Source organism: Lissotriton vulgaris, chromosome 5 (assembly GCF_964263255.1).
Source record: "Lissotriton vulgaris chromosome 5, aLisVul1.2, whole genome shotgun sequence".
Taxonomy (NCBI): domain Eukaryota; kingdom Metazoa; phylum Chordata; class Amphibia; order Caudata; family Salamandridae; genus Lissotriton; species Lissotriton vulgaris.
The window spans coordinates 1,264,058,909-1,264,074,651 of NC_141693.1; the positions used below are offsets into that span (position 1 = coordinate 1,264,058,909).

At 43.9% G+C, this 15,743-nt stretch overlaps 1 protein-coding gene across 2 annotated transcripts in view; it reads left to right on the forward strand.

The window, feature by feature from the left end:
* The window catches only part of LOC147712432 (uncharacterized), a 191,646-nt gene extending 179,250 nt beyond the window's left edge, over positions 1-12,396 (forward strand). For both annotated transcript variants that reach the window (XM_086923107.1, XM_086923108.1), the window contains exon 4: positions 11,331-12,396. In XM_086923107.1, coding sequence (XP_086779233.1) covers positions 11,331-11,554 — 224 coding nt within the window. In that variant the 3' untranslated portion in view covers positions 11,555-12,396. The remainder of the gene's footprint in view (positions 1-11,330) is intronic.
* Positions 12,397-15,743: the final 3,347 nt, after the last annotated feature.

Genomic DNA, 15,743 nt, shown 5'->3' on the forward strand with positions numbered 1-15,743 from the left:
GTATTTCTTAGTGGTGAAAATTGTAAACATTCACTAAGCGGTATACTTTTGTGTCAGGGTATTAATTTACACGGAGCATGCGATGGAAATTCAAACAACCTTTCATGCCACCAGCTAGTCACACCTGCAACTCAGATAGAGCCCTTCTTTATGCAACTCGCAAACGGGAGTTACATTCTTAGAACGGATCACAGATGTTGTGGCCTGACGCCAGGGAAAAGTTATCTAGTACAAGTTACGTCCATGGTCAAATGTTGTATGCAAGCATTGTTCCCGAGCGGGCCTCCAGACATAGTGACTCCCCTCTGGCCTCGTCTGAATCTCTATTCTATACGAATTGATACATTAAGCAAAATGAAATCTGTACTTTTACAGACAACAGTGCCTATAACGTCATCTAAAGAGACGTATGATCTTCTAGTCGCAAGGACGGCTACTGAGGTTCATGACCTTTTATCAACAAATTGCCCCGTGCATTTCGTAGAAATGTTCAGCCAACTCCTTAACATGTCTAGTGCAACAAGCATCCCAGGCATATTTAAGACAGTCTTTACGGGACTGCTAACACCCTTCGAGGCAATTTTGGGAATCTTTCCTAATTTTGTGCACTCCATTTTTGGCGGCATACCATTATTTTTGGGACTCGTCGCAGGGATTCTATTTTTGACCCTCCTGCTACGTTATGGCAAGCCTCGGCTCAGACATAGCTCCCATGGGAATGGAAGAGACAATCCTAGCAATGCGCTACCGGGACAGGATAACTAACGTCCTCGGATTGGCCAGGCTGAGAGATCTAAACATGACCTGGTTCCTTTCATTCAGAACGATATGGCAAAATTGCATTTTACCTGTGCTACGGTGTATGCTTTGCGGCGATGAATGCGTGTTGGACATCTGTCTTTCACTTCCATCAGCAGTACCAATGGACGTCGATACTTTGCTCAGTCCAATAAAGGCTCACGCATTGTGTTGTCCCCAGCGGCTACCAATCCTGATGACGGCATTCGTGGAGACTCCTGTACTACAGCCAAGTGGTAACAGTGGAGCGAGTGACAAAAGCAACATCATCCAGGTACAACGTTCTGTGAGCATTGCTGGTCCTGCCTTCGAGGACAGCAATCATTCTCACACCTGCCAAGTTACAGCGCTATCTAATTTGGTTGAACTATCACCTGATTTTGTAGACCAATTCTTTGAGAGCCTGTCTGATACGATGTTCTCACCCGTAGAGAAACAATAACTTTTAAGAAGCTTTTCCGACACACAGCGTTCCCATGAACTCTGAATTCGGCCTTCAGTTTTGATCAACAAAAACTGCCAAGAGCTTTGGAAATCTATTTTCTTTGAATTGGACAATTTTTCAAATATTGACCTTTTTTGGCACGAACAATTCTTTGCTTAACGTAAAAAACTATTCTTAGAGAACAGAAGCTTCACACTTCTATTTCTAAACACATCTAGAGACATAACAACATAACACCAGCCTCTAGCACAAATGTTATTACAATGCATTTTTATGTGATGATTTATCTCGCATTTCTTCTGTCAGAGATACTTCATGTGTAATTCCTTTTGCATAATCGTTCATTGATTTCATATGCAATAATTTTTGAATGATTTCTATGCTTTAAAAAACGTACAGGACCTAAATTCCATGTATTACAAGTACGCCTATTTCGAATGCATTTATGTATTTTGGGGTGGGCAATGTTACACATGCATCTAATTGCTTAGTTTTAGTAATTTTGATGGACATTAACCCGTGGAGTGGGTGTTGCGTGTTTATCTAGGTTCCTGATCGATACTGTGACCTTATGCCCCTATTCGGCTATAAATCCCTTTATTCCCTATATTGGCATAACCGTTCAAGTGCGATTTTCTGAAAAGTCATCTCTGGCCTCACACGAACAGAGCCACATTCCAGCATAGTTCCTTCTGCCACTTCCTTTGCGACCAATTAGTGCAATGACAGAGCAGTAGTCACTATCTGATATTCCTAGATAACACTCCGAGTTCTTCAACAAGATAAAAACTTAGCAAACCTGGAAATCCCCGCTTGCTATGTTTTGATTAGTAATGGAACTCTAATGAGCAACTGATAACTATCACTTCCTAGTGACATCTTTAATTGACGTCTTATGTCCAGCAAACTTGCGTCAAACCCGGCACCTGTCAGGTATAAATATTACCAACGTTGCCTTAAGCAATTCCCTGTTAGGAGCTGTTGTGAGCTGCGAGCTAATGGTGCTGGCTGCCTGCATGACCCTGTGTTGGTAAATCTAGCACTCTGTCGCTGCAGCCTGCTATCCAGTGGTGGTGAAGCTGCTGATACCATTATCGCCGCTAAAGCGCGAACTATGGTGCAGTACGCTTAAGGAGTTGAACAGACGTCCCTCTGCGAAGACATCCAGCAGATTCCAGCTGCCCGCGGACGCTGTCCCCCCTCCTTCCTCGACGCGCTGAAGAGAAGCCGCTGCCTTTCTCGTGCAGAGAAATCCAGTCCCGGCGCTTCCGGTTTACCCTCGCGGGTGACTGGGATATCGAGAGAGACCCCTGAAGGAGATACCAATCCTCCATCATTCTATTCAGAGGTATGGTGTTGACTAAACCCTTAGACGAGAATTCTTGAAACAAACCTTGGCAAAACCAACTTAACTTGAAGCTACTCACTTACTCCCCTTTCACGTGTTAGGCTTAGGTCAGGCACACTGGGGTAGGCTTAGTTAGAAGCACCAGTTGAGTATGTTAGCCTAATGTATATATGACTGTATATATGTTTTATTACTTTTAAACCATTGTATGGCTAAGAAACCATATCAATGCTTTTACAGTTCTATTTCGCAATTCTTATCTTACTGTACGTACTTTTTATAATAACAATTATTGCAATTGTGGCAATACATTTCTCTTGTACGAGAAGAAAGACTGTACAATAAATGTTAACCCTTTATTGATACACGCCCGTCTCTCTATTCTCTACATCTCGTGAAAGTAAACTGCACTAGACTGACTGAGTGAAATACATGTCTATTGTTTCACACGACCCTAGAGATTGACTCTTGATCTGAGGAGCAAAGTTGTCATGTTGCACGGTTGTTGGAAAACTGAATCCCTTCTTGTCTGTGCCAAGGAAGCTGATCACTTCCTATGCAGAGAAGAAAGTTTCCAGTGACCTCTGAGCTAGTTGGTAACACAACCCAATTAAGTTTAGCATAGTCAGTGGAGGCCTGGAATATAAGCAGTTCCACGTCGATACTACTGTTTATGTTATTCCAATGCGCAGGGCCTAGTGGGAAACTAGGAACTACACTACACGTCGTAATGGTGGTGCGTTGTAAAAGTTTCGTTGTAAAGGCTGTATACCTCTGCTGCTGCATCATATTCTACAGATTTAAAAAGAGTGTTTCTGGTGCAAACATGTCAAAAGTTACTAAAATGTTTTCATTAATTTGTGTGCTGTAGAAGGAGCAACGCAAAGGTTACCTGGTCTTCTTTCAGTTGCTTATTTCTGTTTTTGGTAGTTAAACTAGTACTAATGAGGTGACATTGTCGACCAGACAGTTGTACCATGTGTACATTTTTGTAAAATAAATATTAGCATCAGAAAATGTGCTGAATTATGCCACATAATTTTTCTTTTATTGCCACATAATTTAGTAGAACCTGTACATAGTTTGGCGTGCCCCTGCAGCATAATTCCAATGGACCTGAATATAACATAGCATCAGCAACACAGACTAAACCCTGCAGCCTCATTAAGGTATTCCCGAGTAACTATAGCACCAATTCTGCATCTTCCAGTGCCACCCACAAAAAACTGTGGATCCAGGCACAGTCCTGCATCTGTAGAGGCCATCTAGAAACGAGCATGCAGCCTCACTAACAATGCATATTCTATGGCAATAGTGCCTATAGAATCTGCACAGTTCAATGGAGAGCCCACCTCCTTACAACCATCTCCTGTATGGGTGAATCGACACTGCTCAGATGCCCAGTGGCCCACTGACCAATGGCACCAACATGCAACACACCCTTCAACCCATAACGTTTACTTGCAAGAGAGGTGTATGGTGTTTCCGCTGACTCAATGATAGAAGGAAGGCTTGATATAAGACATTATTTAGTTAGGGATTCCATATCAGTCTTTGGCTCTTCAGGAGTGGAATGCTTTGTCTTGGACAGGTGTGTAGAGGTAGCAGGAATTAACGCAATATGCTCTTTTACATATTGGTAAGTGTGAAAATAACCAATGTAGAATTAACAGGAAACAGACACTCTAAATGAAGATTTGATGCAATTCAATAGATAGCAACAATAATTCATGAAGGAACAGCAATATCATAGAAACCCAGGTGCACACATATAGCAGTTACAAGGATTCAAAGAATGACCAAACATTTACAAGATGAAGCAGTCTATACAGATAAGACCTCTTACTTTCCGTGTAAGCAATCTTTTAGACCTTTGGCCAGCGTTCACGGCTAAAACCCCAGCAGAAGGATACACAGTCTTCAGGCCAAACAACAGTACGCACTACCCTGTGTCGAAGTCTCACTGATGTCTGTTGCTACAGCCTTTTTTGACTAACAAGCTGGCAATCATGGATCAAGTGGGTAGACTTTAATGTAATCATACTGGCTGGTTCTATTTATGATAATTTGGTTGTCTGTCCATTGTTGCAGGGATTCTGCACATACCCAGAACTATGGGCAGGATTATGTGACCTTGGTGTATAGGGACTGTGCCTTCCTACCGCCTTAGTACCCACTTCCCCAGAACCGAGTAGCTATAGTGTCTCATTCGCCCTGCTGCTCACTCAAAGAGAAGCAAATGATTGTACATCCCAGAACACAACACTCCTGTTTCTCTGAGGAATCGGTGTAACAAGACATACCTTTTCGATCACACTCTCATACCTGTTCACAATAAGATCTGACTGAGACACAAATATAGTTTAAAATGTGCACTTTAACTAACATGCTCTAACATGCAGTATACATGCCACAACAAGCAGATAAATGCATAAGACGAATATCGTAAGCAGTGTAGCTAGGCCATACATCATGAAGGGAGATGTCATCTCATATGGACTACGGAGAAAGGACAATAGTGCCTAGCCTCCCTCCCCTTGGCCAGATGGAGTACTATATAATAACAGAAGATCTCTGGGCTTTGTCAGCAGACCCCATACCCTAGAGCATTGGTACTCAAAAAATTTCTCCTGGGGGCAAATTTACAGTGTGGATTCTGGCCGAGGGCCGCACCAGTTAGGGGCGGGAGTCCGTGGGTGAGGGGGCAGGGCTAGAGCAAAAAAAACTTGGACCATGAGGTTGAACACAGGCCACTGCAGCGGACGCATTCATCCACTGAGCCACTAGAACCAGCATACACACATCTCTCTATTTCTCTCTATCTCCCTTCCCCTCTCTCTCTCTTTCTCCCTCTGTCTGTCTCCCTCTGTCTCCCTGCGTCCATCTCCCTGAGTCCGTCTCCCTCCCTGTCTCTATCCCTCCCTCTCTCTCGCTCTGTCTCCCTCCCTCTCTCTCTCTCTCTCTGTCTGTTTCCCTCTGTCTGTCACCCTCCTCCCTCTGTCAGTCTCCCCCCTCTGTCTCCTTCCCTCTGTCCTCCTCTGCCTGTCTCCCTGTGTCCGTCTCCCTGTGTCCGCCTCCCTCTGTGTCCCTCTGTCGGTCTCCCTCTTCCCTCTGTCTGTCTCCCTCTATCTCCCTCCCACTCTCTCTCTCTCTCTGTCTGCCTCCCTCCTCCCTCTGTCTATCTCCCTCCTCCCTCTGTCTGTCTCCCTCCCTCTGTCCCCCTCTGTCTGTCTCCCTCCCTCTGTCTCCCTGCATCTGTCTCCCTGTGTCTGTCTATCTGCTCCTCCCTCGGTCTCCCTCCCTCTGTCTCCCTCTGTCTGTCTCCTCCCTCTGCCGCCCTCTCCTTTTCCCAGTCTCTCCCTCTGTCTCTCTGACTGTCTCTATCTGTCTCTGCCTCTATCTGTCTTTCTCTGCGTCTATCTGTCCGTGCCTCTATCTTGGTCTCCAACGCAGTCTGTCTCAGTCTGTCTCTGCCTCTATCTGTCTCTGCCTCCATCTGTCTGTTTGTCACTGTTCTGGTCTCTGCCTGTATCTGCCTCTGTCTGCCTCTGTCTCTGTCTCTACATGTCTCTGCCTCTACCTGTCTCTGCCTGTCTCAATCTGTCTCTATCTGTCCCTGTCTCTATCAGTCCCTGTCTCTATCTGGCTCTGGCTCTATCTGTCCCTGTCTCTGCCTCTATCTGTCCCTGCCTCTATCCCTGTCTGTCTCAGTCTGTCTCTGTCTCAGTCTGTCTCAGTTTCAGTCTATCCCTGTCTCAGTCTGTATCTGCCTCTATCTGTCTCTGCCTCTATCTGTCTGTCTGTCTCTGTCCCTGCCTCTGTCTGTCTCTCTCTGTCTCTGCCTCTATCAGTCTCTGTCTGTTCCTGTCTTTATCTGTCTCTGCCTCTACCTGTCTCTGCCTCTACCTATCTCTATCTCTGTATCTATCTGTCCCTATCTATCTCTGCCTCGGTCTGTCCCTGTCTCTATTTGGCTTTGTCTCTATCTGTCCCTGTCTCTATCTCTGTCTGTCCCAGTCTTTATCTCTGTCTGTCCCTATCTCTATCTCTGTATGCCTCTGTCTGTTTCTGTCTCTATCTGTCTCTATGTCTCTATCTGTATTTGTGTCTCTATCTGTCTCTGTGTCTCTGCCTCTATCTGTTGCCTCTATCTATCTCTGTGTCTCTGTTTGTCTCTGTCCAAACAGGAAGCTTCCCAAAACGCCCTTTTAAAAGTCAGCTGGGAAAGCGCTTTTAGCTGACTTTTAAAGGGCATTTTGGGAAGCTTTATGAAGGTGCCATTACCTGACAGAGGTGGGCAGTAAACAAAGAAGATGGCCGCAGGAAAATACTTAGTAAAAACCTATTTAATTTGTATTCACTTCGTATGCTCCTGCAGTCATCTTCTGTGTTTACTGCCGGTCGTAGAAACGGCAAGGCAAGATCCGCGGGCCACCAGTGAAGGCGTATCAGGCTGCTGGCGGCCCGCGGGTCATACTATGAGTACCAGTGCCCTGGGCCATAGGTGGTCAGACTGAGACTTGGACCTACCCGGCTCTGATTTGGAGCAGGGTTTGGCGTATCGTCATGGATATAAAGCCTTCTATAAACCACGCTCTAGTGGCAGAGGTGGTGGGGTCAGCATTATATTGAAGGAAGCATGGAACTTCTCCCCCGCATTCATGGGAATCAGGAACTAACTGGTATTATTTGCTATAGGCCTCCAGGGGCGGTCAGTCTCCTCCAACAAAAAAATCAGATTGATGTTTTTAGTTATATGGCTCTCTCACACGCCAGACTTCTTATTTTAGGGGATTTCAACCTGTGGGCTAATGGGAGTATGAACCCCAGGTACAATAATCTCCTACAATCCTGTATGGTTCTGCATCTTCCACAATGGATAACAAAGCCTACACATATGAGGGGACATAGTCTGGATCTAATTTTCGCTAGGAAAGACTCAAAGGAAGTGGTGAATGTTCTGCCGGTGGGATGGTCTAATCACCACCTGATTAAGTTTGATATATTTAACATCAGGCAGAATGGACCTGCTATAAAGGAAACAAGATGTAGGGATTGGAAAGATCTCCTGAGGAAAGCTAGTGTCACCCCAGTATTTCATCTTGAAGGGTCCTTCGACCCTGGAAAACAGGTGGAGGATAACTATGCCACCTTCTGTCTACACATTAATAACCAACTTGATCAGCTCGCACCTCAAAACTGGTCAAAAAAGCAGGCAAACCTTCTGCTCTCTGGTATAATGCCGAACTGCAAAAGTCAAACTTGGATGCAGACAAGCAGAATGACAGTGGAGGAAGGGGTATCTTGACATGGATGAAGCTGATTGGAAGGAGAAAATTCTTAGCAATAAGAAAAATATCACCACGGCCAAAGCAGAATATTTTGCCTTTGATTTTGAAGGCGCCTAATAGCTGTATGAGCGTTGATAAAATAATAAATGATATTGCTAGTCCCGCTTGTACTGCAAACAAGGTTCTCCCTACGCAGGAACTCTGTGACAGTTTGCCTGGTTTTTTTATGATAAGATTGGCAATATCATCGAAGGGGTGAAAGGGGATAGCACAGTTGATGGGGCTAGTGGCACCCCGCAGTATGGGAAGGTGGTCGGGGAGGGTCTGAGCTATACATCGGGTCAAAGGCCTCTTCTAGATCACATTGACTTACCTTCTGTGGACGATTTTAATCGTCTAGCTTTGGGGGTCTCTTCTGGCTCTCCCTTGGACCCCCTTCCCCACAAGATCTGGAAAGCGGTAGGCTCTGAACTGTTCCCTCTGCTAAGACAACTATGCAATCAATCCCTGTGTAGTGGGTTGGTCCCCTTCTTCTGGAAGCAATAAGTTGTGTCCCCCCAATTGAAAAAACATCACTTGACCTAGCTTGTCTTAATAACTATAGGCCTTTCTCACTCCTTCCTATATCCAGTGAAGATAAGTGAGCGCCTGGTAAGCAGGGCACTCTCCCAGTTTCTGGAGGCGAATGGTATACTGGGAAACGTGCAGTTCGGCTTCCGCCCAGGTCATGGAACGGAGACTGCCTTGTTGACTGTGTTGGATGATCTTCGTCTGCATGCAGACAGGGGTCATTCTGCCATCCTGATCCTGTTAGACCTGTCTGCCGCATTCGACACAGTGAATCACAAGGTTCTCTTGGAATGGCTGGAAGGAGTGGGGGTAGTGGGCCTTGCACAGAAGTGGTTTCACTCCTATTTGTCTGACAAATGTCAGGCTTTGGCCCTCCCTCCATTTCACTTTAAGTTCTACAAGGTCCATCATGGGGTTCCGTAGGGCTCTGCGATCAGCCCTATTCTATTCAATGCCTACATGCACCCTTTGGTGGATGTAATTAAACCTTATGGCATAGGCCTGGTAAACTATGCGGATGACGCCCAGCTTATCCTTTCTCTGGAAAGAGAACAGTCATCCACCTTGGAAAACTTCCATGCCTGCATGCAGGACATGGTACACTGGCTGAGAAACAACTCCCTGAAATTTAATGCAGATAAAACAGAGATCCTTTGTATTGCAGGTTCGAGTGCCATATCCTCTCTCTATGCTCCTTATACAGACTTGTGAACAGGTAGTAAGGAGCGTCATCATGAGCAGGTTAGATTGTTGTAACGCCTTGCTACTGGAGTCTCCAAAGTATCTCATTGGGAGACTACAGAGAATCCAGAATGCGGAGGCTAAACTGGCCTTGATTAGATGTCGTCGGTCCTCTCCCTCTCTGGCCCTTGAGGAACTCCATTGGCTCCCTATCCTGCAGAGGATTCATTTTAAACCACTCTGTGTCGTGCACAAGGCACTGCACGGTATAAGCCCCATTCGGCTGCAGAATAAATGTAGCTGATATTCTCCTATTCGCTGCCTTCAGTCCTCCTCGGCCAATCGGGTGAACGTACCCATGGTCAGAAGAGCTAAACTGGGGGTGGGAGGTTGGTCTAGTCTTCAGTGTTGCTGCGACTGGAATAGCCTTCCTACGGAACTGCGGCAGATGAAAGATCTCCTGCCATTCAGAAGGAAAATCAAGACTTGACTCTATCCGAGAGCTTAATGTTTAAGTCTTTTTACCTTGCCACAGGCCTTCCTGTCTCTCAGTGCTAGGATACCCGATGGGTCACAGTGCGCATTGCAAGTATCTGTTACATTACATCATAGGTGCGCGTTGCTCTGCTCTCTGGAAAGGTCCTTCTCCAAGTGTGTGTCACCTAAACATTTATCCCCCTTAATATCAAAGTACGAGTTGCCAGCAGCAGCTGTGCTAGTGTGTTTTGTCTAGGTGCTAGGTCCTGACCAGAACAGAATAACAACGGCCATTGATTATCAACCTTTCTCACAATTTTCAGACTAAACTCCAGGAACAAGCAGAGAACAAACACAGCAAACAGTTCTCATGTGAAAGGCATAAACAGAGTCTTGCAAAAATAAAGCTTTGTAGTAACGTTTGCAAAAGCGGCATCAAGGCTGCAGAGCTCATGCTAATTTAGTGATGTTTTGAAATGTCTCAATCAGCCACATGACACCATGTACAGCAGCAATGTTGCAAACTTTCCACCGGAACTTTCTGTCCTTATCAATGGTGTAGAAGCTCACAGCCTGGCAGGATGTTCTGTCACCTCCTGTATATGTTCTCAACCTTGGTCAACTAACTGGGGTAACACCAAAAATAATTTGACGAACCAGAAAATCAACTTAATTCTCAGATCAATGTTCTTTCATGTCAGCTGCAAACGACTGTGGTTAGCCTGTGACATATCTGTATTCAGCAAGAGTGGCAACTTTTATTGACACAAAGTATATTTTGTAAAAGAAAATTCCTCCAGCAGGAGCTGCATTATTGGTGAAGAAATTGACTACTCTTTAATCAATCCATAACTTTCTCAGTGAATTCAAAATGAATCCAGTATTTTTCTTCCAACAATTTGTCTTTCAGATAATCAAATAATTCATTCTTAGATTAATGTTGCAAATGAGTTCTGCTTATTTAGTCCACCAAAATGTTTCACTTTTGATCATCTGGTTTTTGGATCTTTACTATGGGAGAATCTCACTACCTAAGTATTACCCACTGTAATGTCCTGGTCATTGGACTGAGCATAACATTTTGATGCATTCCCAGGTATATTACTAATATCAAATCTGGAAATGCTGCAATTTCCACAGATGGATACTTGGAAACACTCACGCTCCAACCATGGAAGGCCTCCCAGGAACAGAGTAATGCAAGGCAGCGATATGCGCTGCCGTGCATTACTCCAGATTTATAAAACCATGCAGGGCCACTCAAGGTGTCCTTGCATGGCATGATAAATCCGACTTTAGAGTTGCATCGCATTTGCACCCTTTTTAGATGCACAGGGGTGACACAACACTATGATAAAATATCAGCCTGGGTGTTGCATGAGAGGTCCTGAAGTTGAAGGTGAGGTGCTGAGTATTGAATGTCTTTGGAAGGGGTGAATTCAACTATTAAAGAGTGAGATATTGTTTGATGAAAAGGAGGTACCAAGTGCAGAATTTTGATTGGTAAGTGAAGTACATTGATGTGGTGGTGCAAAGTGTTATAGAGGAAGCATATTTATGTTGAAATATAGCTAAATTATGTTGAAGTTAAATATTTCTAGGTTTTTTTTTTTACATTTATGACTGAGATTTTTTGCGACATATAAAACCGATACCTGTATAGAAACCCACAGGCATATACAACAGACCCTTAATATATTTCTCTCTCCTCGTCTTATAGTTGACCACTACATGGCTCCCGAGGATACACTGGTAATATCCGGAGGTTTGTATGATGCACCAAGAGTTTACAACCCCACCATGACTGTGCTGGAAGATGAAGAGAGCCAGCATGATTATGTGTCCTTTGCTTCCAGGCCTGGACAATTTAGGCTTGAATTTCTACCCGGAGAAAGGGAAACAGAACCTTCTGCTAATGGCCGAGGACTTGGGACCTTCCAATAACCATATCACAGTTTGTGAAATACCATAGAATGTGGGACTATTGTTTTACAAAATAGGTTGTACAGATAGAGTCTCTAAAATATATTTTATAGAACCTTCATTGTTTGGATCATAAAGGTTACAATGTTGTTATTTTTTACAATGTAATTTTTTTACTGTAAGTACACTTACATGTTTGGCATTAAGTATGTAATACCCATTCCAGAAAATGTCTGAAGTAATGAAACAGTTCAGAGAACTGGAATGATTGGGGACAAAATGGCCTAGTTACAAAAGAGGAATCTCCACATTGAGATTACTCCAGAGAATTTCTCTATAACAACTGTACTTGGGATATCTGTTGCACATGCTTCCGGTAAGCAAAACTCCTTGTTACACATCTAAAGTCACTAACAGTGTAGCTGATACACACAACGAGAGCTAAGAGTGAAGAAGAAAAATAGATCACATTAGTACAGATCATGAAAACAGAAAATACAATGAAGAAGGAAATCAGACATTTTTCCTTCCCTCGCGAATTTCCTCATGCCGCTTTTTCACTTGAGCGATGTGGAAAACTTGGATATTAGCTGGAGATACGACTGCAAAAGCTCGGACGTTTCTGGAAATGGATTGCTACATGTAGTTGAAATATAATGGATTTTTTGTTTGCACTTAGACATGGTTTTTACAATAGCACATTGAAAATCCTACAGGAAATTCAAGTGTTACACCAAATATACTTGTGTTTATGATATTGGGGAAGCATGAAAATGTTCAAATTATTTTTAAACACTGTGTGACATGTATTATTCACATTATTTGTAAGGGAGAGGGTAGCAAAGATAACAAAGATAGAAAAATCATAATATGTTTGTAACTGCTAGTAAAATGAAGTATGTTAGGTGTACACATAGGGCTGTTAAAATACAGTTCTGCACTTTGACAAACGCTGAACAAACAAAAATTACTATTCTTGTTTTTAAGCTGAATAGGGTGCCCAAGAAAGAGGAGCATAACAAAAAAACATAAACACGTGCATAATATTTGTTCATTTTCTTCATCGGATGGCATTACACATTCATTACCTCCATTTTTTGTTCTAGTAAAATCGGGAATCATGTGTAGAACTCCTGGTGATTTACAATTTGAAAGAGGTTGTATCCAAAGTATATCCAGTGTCAGACACAGTATGGTCAATCTTACTTCATCCACCGCTCATTTAAACAATAGATTAAACTATTCTACTATTTCTCTACCACAACTCCATCTCAATCCAACAGACCTGACATGTCCATCATATTATATATAGGCATTGTAGGGGAAAATATTTAAACTGGCATGTTTTCAAAAACTAAAGCACCTATCACCCACCTCATCAATGCCTTATTATCAATACAAACATATTTTCCTATTACCCGCCACAGAATCAATCACAGTAAAAGTAGTGGTCTGTATCATATGCCCCTCCCACCCTTGTTTTTCTTCCATGGTCTACCAGAGCACCAACACAATTTGAGGCTTAGGGACTGAAGTCACATTTTTCATTTATTGGATAGCATATTTATCCAATAGTTCGGCAGGAATAAGTGGTACCACAAGCCTCCTAGAAACAGCCTATTCTCTATCCGCCATTACTATATGTCTCTTTCATGCAGGTGTGTGCCATCCAGCTGTTTAATGGGCCACAATAGTGATCGGTTATATTTTGTCCCCCTAATGATTACCATTAGTAAGCTTTCATGTAGTTGTTATCCAGTCACTAATAAAATAACCACAGCTTTGAGCCACTTCTGTCCTAAAATACCAGGTTCCACTGGAAAATCGTCCAGCAAATCCAACAGTAGTCCTGAGAATGTTACATCTTCAGTATGGCTGCTGATAACAGGTATGCTTGGGGTTATAAGCATTTACCAGATACCCTTTCTATTAATGAAAGCAGTAAGCAATACCTTATGAGGTGTCTTGGTAAGCATCATAGTGCTATCTTATACACTGCTGCCTTCAAAGAATTGTAGGTAGCGTCAATACTGAGACCATATTTTCTGTGACAACAGAAATTTACCACAAAAATACATTCATACATTGAAACTGTTCATTACAGTGTTTGAGAAATCCGTTTCGGAGGCAGGTCCGTGACGTAATGTCTTGGTAAGGCCCATGCGCTGCCTGTTTGTCACTTTTTTTCCATATAAAAAGTGAATCACTGGCGGCGCAACAGGGTTGTAAATGAGGCCCTTTGAATGTAACAAAACTTGTAGAAGACGATTACAAATTCTGTCACACCCAGGAATCAAATGTAACGAAAGCGGGTTGTGGGTGGGATTGAATCTTTTAGTTACCAATGCACCCAACCAGCATATACTTGTAAACACAGACAGCAAAGATCTGTGTGAACTCTTCAATGCCACGTTTTCTGTGTCTGAAGTCATCAATGTCACGTTTTCTGTGTCTGAAGTCATCAATGTCAGGTTTTCTGTGTCTGAAGTCATCAATGCCACGTTTTCTCAGTCTGAAGTCTTCAATGCTACGTTTTCTCAGTCTGAAGTCATAAATGTCATGTTTTCTGTGTCTGAAGTCATCAATGCATCGTTTTCTGTGTCAGAAGTCATCAATGCCACGTTTTCTGTGTCAGAAGTCATCAGTGTCACTTTTTCTGAAACGTTAGGTTGATCTTTGCGCCAAAGTTCATACAATACATGTTCATGGTCTGTATTCAAATGGTGAAAGAATTTCTTTCTTTTTTCAAGCTTCACAATATTTGAAGAAAGATTCTGCATGCCAGGGTAGTGTGTAAATCATCAAATATGTTTGCGGTATTAGTAACATTCTCTTGGAACCTGTCGACTGCTTTTCGCACTAGAAGTTACATTAACATCCACATGCTGCAGCCCTAACCCCTTCCAAGGGATACGTTCCCGCTCCCCCTGTGTGTATTCTCCACATACGACCTTCGTCTCCCCATAAATCATTCAAGTGACAACCTGATATGGTGCATAGAAAGGCAGCAGTTTTTTATTGAAACATGAGTTATACACATCACAACTTATTGGTTGGTCATTCATATCCCTCATGTCAATGTACATCCTGCATTACTTCTGCTTAGTTTGACTTCATGACAGCACTAACCTTGTCCAATGTGCCACTTACGCAAGGTTTCCGGGTTCCTGGCTTCCCTTGTTACCGATTATTGTTGGTGTCCATTAGGACCAACCTGGGCTGCAAGTGCCATTCCGTTTGCTTGGACCTTTTTCTGGACACACCCACTTCCCAGTGCCCCGCCATATGGCATCCCAAGGACACTGGCGAGCATCATCTACTCTGCCCATGGCTGCGTGCTGTCACCCCTCACCCTGTGTCTCTGCGTGAGGCATCCCAAGGACCCTGCGTGAGGAGGCTCTTCTACCTATGATATTTCCTTTTTGGATCTTTTCTGGGTTTCATCCGCCACGCTGCTGATGGTTTCACGATGGGAGGCAGCTCCCCTCATTACCCTCACTTAAGAGAAACCCACCTGTTCCAGGATTCCCACTACGTTGAGTATGAATATGTCCGTGCCTACCCTTGTCAGGTGCACACCGTCCTCCAAGTGGTAGCCGGGGACTTTAAGTTACTTAACCGGTGTCTCACTGACCCCCAGTAGTTTACCCTACATATTCATGCCATTGTGATATTTAGTTTCCGTCTAGACTTTTCAACTGCCCCATTGTTGATGGCTCCTCTCCATGTTTTGCGCACTATGACCTCCGACCATATTACCTCTGCCGGACGGACTAGTTTGGCTAAAGCGGCCAAGTCCGTGATCATTTTCTCCAAGAGTTCTCTCCTCCCCATGGCCGCCAAGTCGTTACCCCCCAGGTGGACCACCACTGCATCCGGTCTGCCTCCTCGCCAAAGTGCCTTCTGCACTGTGGGCAGCATCTGGTCCCATTTCATCCAGGATTGCCCTAGCCAGGTCACATCCACATTGCAGAGCCAGATCCCCTTGAACTCGCTCTGTGCCGCTGCCCACTGCTGCTCTCAGGTTATGTACGAGTGGCCCCTTACCCACACTCTCTTGCGTTCCACTGGCTTACCTAAACAGAGGGGGAGGGATCACACTCAGTATACCGTTGGACAAATGTAATTTTTAAACTACCCGGATGCCCACCACCCCAATGATTTGATCTGCTCGGCGCCAATCCCCAGGCTAGCTGGCGTGGTAGCTGCC